The sequence below is a fragment of the Schistocerca nitens genome, chromosome 9 (assembly GCF_023898315.1).
Source record: "Schistocerca nitens isolate TAMUIC-IGC-003100 chromosome 9, iqSchNite1.1, whole genome shotgun sequence".
NCBI classification, from domain to species: domain Eukaryota; kingdom Metazoa; phylum Arthropoda; class Insecta; order Orthoptera; family Acrididae; genus Schistocerca; species Schistocerca nitens.
In genome coordinates, this window is record NC_064622.1 from 284,501,034 (window position 1) to 284,513,040 (window position 12,007).

The following is a 12,007-nucleotide window of genomic DNA, read 5'->3' on the forward strand; positions in this document are numbered from 1 at the left end:
AGTTAGTTGCTGGTCATTCCCACATAGAATGTGTCACAGTGTAGGCAGGTCAGTTGGTAAATCACGTGGGTGCTTTCACACGTGGCTCTGCCTTTGATCGTGTACACCTTCTGGCTTACAGGACTGGAGTAGGTGGTGGTGGGAGGGTGCATGGGACAGGTTTTACACCGGGGGTGGTTACAAGGATAGGAGCCAGAGGGTAGGGAAGATGGTTTGGGGATTTCATAGGGATGAACTAACAGGTTACGAAGGTTAGGTGGATGGCGGAAAGACACTCTTGGTGGAGTGGGGACGATTTCATAAAGGATGGATCTCATTTCAGGGCAGGATTTGAGGAAGTCGTATCCCTGCTGGAGAGCCACATTCACAGTCTGGTCCAGTCCCGGAAAGTATCCTGTCACAAGTGGGGCACTTTTGTGGTTCTTCTGTGGGAGGTTCTGGGTTTGAGGGGATGAGGAAGTGGCTCTGGTTATTTGCTTCTGTACCAGGTCAGGAGGGTGGTTGCGGGAAGTGAAAGCTGTTGTCAGGTTGTTGGTGTAATGGTTCAGAGATTCCGGACTGGAGCAGATTCGTTTGCCACGAAGACCTAGGCTGTAGGGAAGGGACCATTTGATGTGGAATGGGTGGCAGCTGTCATAATGGAGGTACTGTTGCTTGTTGGTGGGTTTGATGTGGACAGACGTGTGAAGCTGGCCATTGGACAGATGGAGCTCAACGTCAAGGAAAGTGGCGTGGGATTTGGAGTAGGACCAGGTGTATCCGATGGAACCAAAGGAGTTGAGGTTGGAGAGCAAATTCTGGAGTTCTTCTTCACTGTGAGTCCAGATCATGAAGATGTCATCAATAAATCTGTACCAAACTTTGGGTTGGCAGGCCTGGGTAACCAAGAAGGCTTCCTCTAAGCGACCCATGAATAGGTTGGCATACGAGGGGGCCATCATGGTACCCATGGCGGTTCCCTTTAATTGTTGGTATGTCTGGCCTTCAAAAGTGAAGAAGTTGTGGTTCAGGATGAAGCTGGCTAAGGTAATGAGGAAAGAGGTTTTAGGTAGGGTGGCAGGTGATCGGTGTGAAAGGAAGTGCTCCATCACAGCGAGGCCCTGGACGTGCGGAATATTTGTGTATAAGGAAGTGGCATCAATGGTTACAAGGATGGTTTCCGGGGGTAACAGATTGGGTAAGGATTCCAGGCATTCGAGAAAGTGGTTGGTGTCTTTGATGAAGGATGGGAGACTGCATGTAATGGGTTGAAGGTGTTGATCTACATAGGCAGAGATACGTTCTGTGGGGGCTTGGTAACCAGCTACAATGGGGCGGCCGGGATGATTGGGTTTGTGAATTTTAAGAAGAAGGTAGAAGGTAGGGGTGCGGGGTGTCGGTGGGGTCAGGAGGTTGATGGAGTCAGGTGAAAGGTTTTGCAGGGGGCCTAAGGTTCTGAGGACTCCTTGAAGCTCCGCCTGGACATCAGGAATGGGATTACCTTGGCAAACTTTGTATATGGTGTTGTCTGAAAGTTGATGCAGTCCCTCAGCCACATACCCCTGACGATCAAGTACCACGGTCGTGGAACCCTTGTCCGCCGGAAGAATGATGATGGATCGGTCAGCCTTCAGATCACGAATAGCCTGGGCTTCAGCAGTGGTAATGTTGGGAGTAGGATTCAGGTTTTTTAAGAAGGATTGAGAGGCAAGGCTGGAAGTCAGAAATTCCTGGAAGGTTTGGAGAGAGTGATTTTGAGGAAGAGGAGGTGGGTCCCGCTGTGACGGAGGATGGAACTGTTCCAGGCAGGGTTCAATTTGGATAGTGTCTTGGGGAGTTGGATCATTAGGAGTAGGACTAGGATCATTTTTCTTCGTGGCAAAATGATATTTCCAGCAGAGAGTACGAGTGTAGGACAGTAAATCTTTGACGAGGGCTGTTTGGTTGAATCTGGGAGTGGGGCTGAAGGTGAGGCCTTTGGATAGGACAGAGGTTTCGGATTGGGAGAGAGGTTTGGAGGAAAGGTTAACTACTGAATTAGGGTGTTGTGGTTCCAGATTGTGTTGATTGGAATTTTGAGGTTTTGGAGGGAGTGGAGCTGGAAGTGGGAGATTGAGTAGATGGAAGAGACTGGGTTTGTGTGCAATGAGAGGAGGTCGAGGTTTGATGGAAAGGTTGTGAAGGGTGAGTGAGTGGCCTTTCCGGAGGTGGGAAACCAGGGGATTGGATAGTTTTTTGAGGTGGAGGGTGGCATGCTGTTCTAATTTAGGTTGGCCTGTAGGAGGATGCTCCGAACAGCCGGTGTGGATGTGGGAGAGGAAAGATTGAGGACTTTCATTAAGGATAGCGGTTGACGGGTGTGTTCATTGGCTGAGTTGATGTGTAGGTGAGGGATTAGGTGGGTGAGGGCAATGGATTGTTCAGTTTGGAACTGGTATAGGGACTGGTGGAAAGAAGGGTTGCAGCCAGAGATTGGAACTTTAAGTGTGAGGCCTTTGGGGGTAACGCCAAATGTCAGACAAGCCTGAGAAAATAGACTATGGGAGCGTAATCCGGCTAGGGCGAAGGCATGTTTGCGGAGGGAATGTAAATAAAACTTAATGGGGTTGTTGTGGGGGTGTTGTGAGGGTGACACGGTTATAGAAGGTGGAAAGTGTAACATGAGGCTGAAATGAAAATGAAAATAAAAATATATGGGGAGAGATAAAGGTGAACTGGAAAGTAACTGGAGATCTGGTATGAAAAAAGGCGAAAAAGTGTTGGTTACATTTTCATTTCAGCCTCATGTTACACTTTCCACCTTCTAATACCATGTCACCCTCACAACACCCCCACAACGACCCCATTAAGTTTTATTTACATTCCCTCTGCAAACATGCCTTCGCTCTAGCCAGATTACACTCCCATATTCTATTTTCTCAGGCTTGTCTGACATTTGGCATTACCCCCAAAGGCCTCACACTTAAAGTTCCAATCTCTGGCTGCAACCCTTCTTTCCATCAGTCCCTATACCAGTTCCAAACTGAACAATCCATTGCGCTCACCCACCTAATCCTTCACCTACACATCAACTCAGCCAATGAACACACCCGTCAACTCCTATCCTTAATGAAAGTCCTCAATCTTTCCTGTCCCACATCCACACCGGCTGTTCGGAGCATCCTCCTACAGGCCAACCTAAATTAGAACAGCATGCCACCCTCCACCTCAAAAAACTATCCAATCCCCTGGTTTCCCACCTCCGGAAAGGCCACTCACTCACCCTTCACAACCTTTCCATCAAACCTCGACCTCCTCTCATTGCACACAAACCCAGTCTCTCCCATCTACTCAATCTCCCACTTCCAGCTCCACTCCCTCCAAAACCTCAAAATTCCAATCAACACAATCTGGAACCACAACACCCTAATTCAGTAGTTAACCTTTCCTCCAAACCTCTCTCCCAATCCGAAACCTCTGTCCTATCCAAAGGCCTCACCTTCAGCCCCACTCCCAGATTCAACCAAACAGCCCTCGTCAAAGATTTACTGTCCTACACTCGTACTCTCTGCTGGAAATATCATTTTGCCACGAAGAAAAATGATCCTAGTCCTACTCCTAATGATCCAACTCCCCAAGACACTATCCAAATTGAACCCTGCCTGGAACAGTTCCATCCTCCGTCACAGCGGGACCCACCTCCTCTTCCTCAAAATCACTCTCTCCAAAACTTCCAGGAATTTCTGACTTCCAGCCTTGCCTCTCAATCCTTCTTAAAAAACCTGAATCCTACTCCCAACATTACCACTGCTGAAGCCCAGGCTATCCGTGATCTGAAGGCTGACCGATCCATCATCATTCTTCCGGCGGACAAGGGTTCCACGACCGTGGTACTTGATCGTCAGGAGTATGTGGCTGAGGGACTGCATCAACTTTCAGACAACACCATATACAAAGTTTGCCAAGGTAATCCCATTCCTGATGTCCAGGCGGAGCTTCAAGGAGTCCTCAGAACCTTAGGCCCCCTGCAAAACCTTTCACCTGACTCCATCAACCTCCTGACCCCACCGACACCCCGCACCCCTACCTTCTACCTTCTTCTTAAAATTCACAAACCCAATCATCCCGGCCGCCCCATTGTAGCTGGTTACCAAGCCCCCACAGAACGTATCTCTGCCTATGTAGATCAACACCTTCAACCCATTACATGCAGTCTCCCATCCTTCATCAAAGACACCAACCACTTTCTCGAATGCCTGGAATCCTTACCCAATCTGTTACCCCCGGAAACCATCCTTGTAACCATTGATGCCACTTCCTTATACACAAATATTCCGCACGTCCAGGGCCTCGCTGCGATGGAGCACTTCCTTTCACGCCGATCACCTGCCACCCTACCTAAAACCTCTTTCCTCATTACCTTAGCCAGCTTCATCCTGAACCACAACTTCTTCACTTTTGAAGGCCAGACATACCAACAATTAAAGGGAACCGCCATGGGTACCAGGATGGCCCCCTCGTATGCCAATCTATTCATGGGTTGCTTAGAGGAAGCCTTCTTGGTTACCCAGGCCTGCCAACCCAAAGTTTGGTACAGATTTATTGATGACATCTTCATGATCTGGACTCACAGTGAAGAAGAACTCCAGAATTTGCTCTCCAACCTCAACTCCTTTGGTTCCATCAGATTCACCTGGTCCTACTCCAAATCCCACGCCACTTTCCTTGACGTTGAGCTCCATCTGTCCAATGGCCAGCTTCACACGTCCGTCCACATCAAACCCACCAACAAGCAACAGTACCTCCATTATGACTGCTGCCACCCATTCCACATCAAACGGTCCCTTCCCTACAGCCTAGGTCTTCGTGGCAAACGAATCTGCTCCAGTCCGGAATCTCTGAACCATTACACCAACAACCTGACAACAGCTTTCACATCCTGCAACTACCCTCCTGACCTGGTATAGAAGCAAATAACCAGAGCCACTTCTTCATCCCCTCAAACCCAGAACCTCTCACAGAAGAACCACAAAAGTGCCCCACTTGTGACAGGATACGTTCTGGGACTGGACCAGACTGTGAATGTGGCTCTCCAGCAGGGATACAACTTCCTCAAATCCTGAAATCCTGCACTGAAATGAGATCCATCCTTTATGAAATCCTCCCCACTCCACCAAGAGTGTCTTTCCGCCGTCCACCTAACCTTCGTAACCTGTTAGTTCATCCCTATGAAATCTCCAAACCACCTTCCCTACCCTCTGGCTCCTACCCTTGTAACCGCCCCCGGTGTAAAACCTGTCCCATGCACCCTCCCACCACCACCTACTCCAGTCCTGTAACCCGGATGGTGTGCACGATCAAAGGCAGAGCCACGTGTGAAAGCACCCACGTGATTCACCAACTGTCCTGCCTACACTGTGACGCATTCTATGTGGGAATGACCAGCAACTAACTGTCCATTCGCATGAATAGACACAGGCAGACAGTGTTTGTTGGTAATGAGGATCACCCTGTGGCTAAACATGCCTTGGTGCACGGCCAGCACATCTTGGCACAGTGTTGCACCGTCCAGGTTATCTGGATACTTCCCACTAACACGAACCTATCCGAACTCCGGAGATGGGAACTTGCTCTTCAATATATCCTCTGTTCCCGTTACCCACCAGGCCTCAATCTCCGCTAATTTCAAGTTGCCACCACTCATACCTCATCTGTCATCCAACAACATCTTTGCCTCTGCACTTCCGCCTCGACTGACATCTCTGCCCCAACTCTTTGTCTTTGAATATGTCTGCTTGTGTCTGTATATGTGTGGATGGATATGTGTGTGTGTGCGAGTGTATACCCGTCCTTTTTCCCCCTAAGGTAAGTCTTTCCGCTCCCGGGATTGGAATGACTCCTTACCCTCTCCCTTAAAACCCACATCCTTTCGTCTTTCCCTCTCCTTCCCTCTTTCCTGACGAAGCAACCATTGGTTGTGAAAGCTAGAATTTTGTGTGTATGTTTGTGTTTGTTTGTGTGTCTATCGACCTGCCAGCACTTTCATTTGTTAAGTCACATCATCTTTGTTTTTACATATATTTATTTATGAACATATTCACCCTTGCAATGTACACATTTCTCCCAACAAGAGACCAGTTTATTGCATGGGCATCACTATCAGGGGGGACAAAGGGGATGTGTTCACCCTCCCCCCTGCTGCCCACCCCCAATATTTTTTGAGAAGGAGTTTCTATTTTTGAGTCTTAGTTGACAAAAAACAACACAGCACTAAACAACACAGATCCAAGCTCAACAATTACATATATTAAAAGTTCTTATGCAGTAAGAATTAATGGTTTGTGGCATTTGCTAATGTGCCAGCATTCCAAGTTTTAATTATCTGTGTAGATACAACAATGGTAGATTAATCAAGCATACTTTAGTTTGAAAAACTATTCTCTTTGAAACAGTTTCCATAATAATTGTACACATATTGTCGATAAATTTAAATGTTAATACTATATAACATTTTTATATTCAGTAATTGCAAAATACATTTTAATCCAGGCTAAAAAGGAATGCTTTAGGAGTTTTAAGTTCCACTGAAATATGTGGTCTGAGGCATCAAAAATGCTCCAAAGACTGGTTTTAGATCCTAATTTTTCCCAGATTTTTACAAGGGAGTCTCCTGTTTGGACATTCTTGTGTACCCTATCTATTGAGTTGTCCCCACCTCCCCCTTCCCCTCTCCCCAATAATGTAGTGCTGGTGACACCCACGGTTTATCAGTATCATCACTCTTGAATGTTTAACTTTGTTGATAGAGCCACAACCTCACCTCTGCTTGCACTGCTACATCACTATCAAAGTTAAGTCTTGGAATGTGTTCTTGATGTTTTGGAAACAGACAAAAATTCTATGGGCCAATTCAGGACTGTACGATCAATGACAGTCAATCCAAGAGTGTCAGATTGTTACAGATGTCGAAGCATTCATGTGTAATCTGACATTATCATGCAGAAGGAGAGAGTGCTCCATGTGTGGATGAACTCGTTGAATTCAAAACTTGATTACAGTCCACTGTTTCCCATGCACCAATATAATTACATTAGACATTGCCATGTTATACAGTACAGTTCAGAGTCCTCTAGTGACAGGACTGCAAAAATACAGGCATCAAGAATAAAGATGTAGAAAGTTAATAACATTTGCTTTATTTTATAAAGCTTAAAAAATTCAAAGACATTACTTTTTAGCACACCTTTATACATTCTTTATCTCTGTTTGTTTTGCAGGGCAGGATGCAGGTCCAGTTTGCAAAGATTATTTGTTCTATGTGGGTTGGGTAGTACTTTTTATACTTGAGCATTTCTTTGTAGGCTAAAATTATTGTGTTTCTTCATTGCTTTGATTCCATCAGAAACAGACTACTGTCATTTAGATAGTCTGTAATACTGACCATTATGAGTTTTGAAAAATTTCATCTTCCAGCTTCCATTCATTTTTTACTTTGGTACAATCATGGCTTATGTTCCATTTTCCACATGTAATCTATTTCAGGAATGCTTATTCATCATACAATTTAAATAGAAAAACCAATCTCACTTAGAATATTGTGAAGGCAGCAATTAAATGAAACACAATAAAAAGGTGATTATTCTTTTGCAGGACTGCCATCCTGTCCGACTGAAAGGGGTGCATGTCATCAACACAGTCGGTTTCATTGACAAAGTGTTAGCACTTGTGAAACCATTCCTAAAAAGTGAAATCATAAAACTGGTGAGACTTCATAATATTTTTATTTAGCTCCATTTGACATTATCTACAACCTTTGTTTTTGGGTACCATACACTTTGTATGGCTATTACATACTAAAAAAATAGTTGCTGTACAAAATTGAACAGTAATTTAATTTTTACATTACAATGGAACCTGGCTTAATGAGCGCCTACTATAATGTGCAATTCACATAATGAGCAAAACAAATTGCAAAAAAATGACTCACTTAATGAGCAATGTTTCACATAACAAGTGACAATAATTTAATGGGATGTTACCAGCTGTTCACATGCAGCAGGGGAAACATTCAACAATATGAACACCTTTCATTGTTGGCAGCAGCATATGAACAATGTCTTTAGTACATACTGCAGTCTGGGTTTAGTGCTCTTTCTGCTACCATCTTAGTGAAGCTTATCGTCACACATTTTTCTAAACTAATGTTCACGCAGTGTTTCTTTTGTGTGCAAATTTTAATAACCATTGTAGAAATGTCCCTGAAGATAAAGCCACAAGAAGATAACCACAAGAGAAAGAAAACGACCTCAGAAATGGAACGTAAAATTGTTGAAAAATAAGAACATGGTGAGTGTTGCTGATTTAGCACACACATACAATTGGTCTACATCAACTACGTGCACAATCCTCAAGAACAAGTACAAAATTGAGGAGACAGATCTTTCAAAGGAAGTGACAAGGGCATCTAAGCAATAGTTTCATATTCTGGATGCTGTTGAAATGTTGCTCCTTATATGGATAAATGAAAAGCAATTGCAAGTCAACACTATTAAAGAGAACAACATTTGTGAGAAGGCAAGAGTAATTTTCTGCTGGCTTCATTAATAAGACGCCAGGATCATCAGCAGCCAAAAAAATGTTTAAGGGAAGCCATGGATGATTTGAGAAGTTTAAGAGAAGAACCGGCATCCACAGCACTGTGAGGCATAGCAAAGCAGCCAGCTCTAACACAAAGGCAGCACAGAACTTCATCACCAACTTCAAGATGTTCGTAGATTCTGAGGGTTATTTGCTGCAACGGGGCTGTAATTGTGATGAGCCAGGTCTATTCTGGAAAAAGATGCTGAAGCGTACCTTTATAGCACCAGAGGAGAATACATTCCCCTGCCACAAGCCAGTGAAAGACTTTCTCACACTGCTATACTGTGCCAATGCAAGTGGCAGTTGGAAAATTAAACCACTGCTTGTTTACCATTCAGAAACTCTATGAGTCTTCAAGATGTGTGATGTCCAGAAGAGCAGGTTAAATGTGATGTGGAGGTCCAACAACAAGACTTGGGTACATGTGATCTTTTTTGTGACTGGATCAGTGAAGCGTTTGGTCCTTCAGTGAATAAATATTTGCTTGAGATGAGTCTGCCACTCAATGCTGCTGCCCATTCTCCAGGCCTACAAGACCACCTCCTTGAAGAATTTCAATTCATCAAAATCCAATTTCTGCCTCTCAGCACCATTCGCATTACTCCAGCCTATCAATCAGCAGATTACTCCTAACTTTAAGAAATGGCACACTAAAGAACTCTTTTGCATTTCTTTGAGTTGACTGTAGCTACCAATCTTACTCTCAGAGTGTTTTGGAAATATCACTTCAACATTGTTGCCTGATTCAATATGAACGGAAAGGCATGGGAAGGGATTACCAAGAGAACTCACACTTCTGCTTGGAAGAAGATTTGGCCAGAGTGCATTGTCGAATGTGACTCTGAGGCATTTGAGTCAGTACCTGTGGAGCTTGTTGTCAACGAGATTGTGTCTTTGGCCAAAAGCATGAAACTAGAAGTGGATAACAATGATATCGATGAGCTTGTGGAAGATTATGGCCAAAAAATGACCACCTAAGAGCTTATGGAGTTGCAGTGTGTTTCACAGCAGGAGTTTGTGGAGAGGAGTTTTTCAGAGGAGAAGGAGGAGGAGGAGGAGGAGGAGGAGGAGGAGGTAACTCCAAAGCAGTAATCTTCTGGTGCAATAAGAGGAATTCTGAAAGCATGGGAATCGGCTGCATCATACATGGAAAGTCATCACCTCAATCAAACAGTGACTATGCACGCTACAAATTTATTTGAGAACAATGCTGTGTCGTATTTTCATCAGGTGTTGAAGCATTGGCATAAAGAAATGACTATAGATAGCTTCCTAGTGAAAAAGAATTAGTTATGTACTGTAAATATTTAAGTACATAATACTGTATGTATAATTTTCTTTGAATAAATGTCATCAATAAGATAAAACTTTTAGTACTTTTTCTGCGTGGAACACATTATTGTATTTTACATTAATTTATACAGGATAAACTGTTTCACTTAACGATTGTTTCACAGCATAACATTCTGAAATGAATTACACTCGCTATGTCAAGTTCCACTGTACAGACATTTAAAAAAACCACTCCCCTCTAATTCACACACAGGGTGTTTTAAAAAAAATTACTCTTATTCCTACAGAAGGTACTATTGGTCAAAACTAGAAGAAATGTTCCTATAATGATATGTCCCATAGCCCAGTACCTCTTAACATGTGGATCAATCATTCCTCTCATACCCATCTCTCTTGCATAGAAGTAGGCACTATATGCACTGCTGCATACGGTTACCACATATTTTCACACATCCCTCTGCCCTTCTTCAAAGTGAGTCATGCACTCTTTCAGACACATCTGGCTTCATTCAAACTGCATCACAGGCATTGGTCACACACTCATAACTATTGCACATTTCAGTGGGTAGAGTACACACCAATACCTTTAAATATCTTTGTAGCCAAGTAGTCCAACAGATTCTGATCCAGTGAATGGTTAGCCCATGCTATCAGACCTCCTCAACCAATCCATTAATGATTAAATGTGGCAATGAGGTACTGTCACATGATACATAGAAAATGGGGAGACGTCCCTTCATGCATAAACCATAGTCATTGTCTTTTTGCAAGGGCAATGTTCTCCAGTGGTGCTGGTTATGCATTATACAGAAATCAGTGATACATAGCTCCTATTAATCCGTTTGTTAAAAGTATGACCATATGAGTCTGTCAACTACAGTTCCTGCCCATAACTGCTTGAGGATTCACATTTGTCCCCATGTACATTTTGAAGTAATTTACTATGCCATCTTTTGTGAACCATGCCTTATCTGTAAATAAACTTAAGGCTGTGAACTGCGATCTTCAACAGCTCATTTCTCAACAAGTATTGGTTTGCAGACATAATACTGTAAGAACTTTTCTTCTTATTTTGACTCATACTACAACCTGCAGAAGTAAGTGACACTTCACCCTGTGTTCAACACTAGGCTGAAAGATTAAATATGCTGCAGCTAAACCTAGTCATTTTTTTTTAAATTGAATTGTATTGATCTCATAAACCATGTTGTGTGTTGTTACATATGGATATGGGATAAATGATAATAAGAATTTGTATAAAAACTATAATTAACTAATGATACAAAAAACAGTGGATATGGGACAAATTGCAATTACAATTTATATAAATATTATTAGGAACTCTTAATTTAAAAAAAACGACAGTCACATCTGTAGAATGAAATAAATCAGCTGAAAACTTGTACTTAAGAAAATATTTCACTTGGTTATTCAAAAGAAAAATAGCATCAGAAGAATTCCAGAGGTTGAAAATCTCACCACAGTTGTAAGGTTCTTTTATTTAGAACATGATCGGTTTCAGGCTCTCATATGTCCATTATCAGGTGTTATATAATACGCATAAAAAAGCAAAGAAAAAAATTCCATATAACATTTTAGAAACCATTGGATGAGGTAGGTGCTGTAAAACCTAAGTCAATGGCAAAATGACACCAGACAATACTATAGAATGTTCCTTTACCACTCATAATGCACTTTTAACATTTTTCGTGTAACTTTCTATGTTTTTTTTTTTTATTATTTTAAATGTAAATCACTAATTCAAATTGTGAATGACTGGGCTAATAGCCTCATGTTCTTCTTCTCATCAACAGATGGCAGTGCTTTTGCCACTCTGGTTTAACAGTGTGCTTCCCCCTTTGTGTATGCTGCTCTGTGCTCTGCACTTGCTGGTAAAAAACCACATCCTGTACTTGTCCACTGCAGCCCTCGAGGTCACAGCATGAAGTGTAGGTGTCCTGGTATTCATTGCATATTTTTTTACCCAGGCAATCATTTGTAGTCATCTGGTGTCACTTTACCATTGACTTAGGTTTTACAGCACCTAGCCTGACTGGTAGTTTCTAAAAGGTTGTATGGAACTTTTTTTTTATGTGTGTCTGACTGTAAAAACAAT

The 12,007-nt window shown here is 42.9% G+C and overlaps 1 protein-coding gene across 3 annotated transcripts in view; it reads left to right on the plus strand.

The window, feature by feature from the left end:
* The window catches only part of LOC126203412 (alpha-tocopherol transfer protein-like), a 341,643-nt gene that overhangs the window by 318,987 nt on the left and 10,649 nt on the right, over nt 1–12,007 (plus strand). For all 3 annotated transcript variants that reach the window (XM_049937717.1, XM_049937719.1, XM_049937718.1), the window contains one exon: nt 7,609–7,719. In XM_049937717.1, the coding sequence (XP_049793674.1) occupies nt 7,609–7,719 (111 nt within the window). The remainder of the gene's footprint in view (nt 1–7,608; nt 7,720–12,007) is intronic.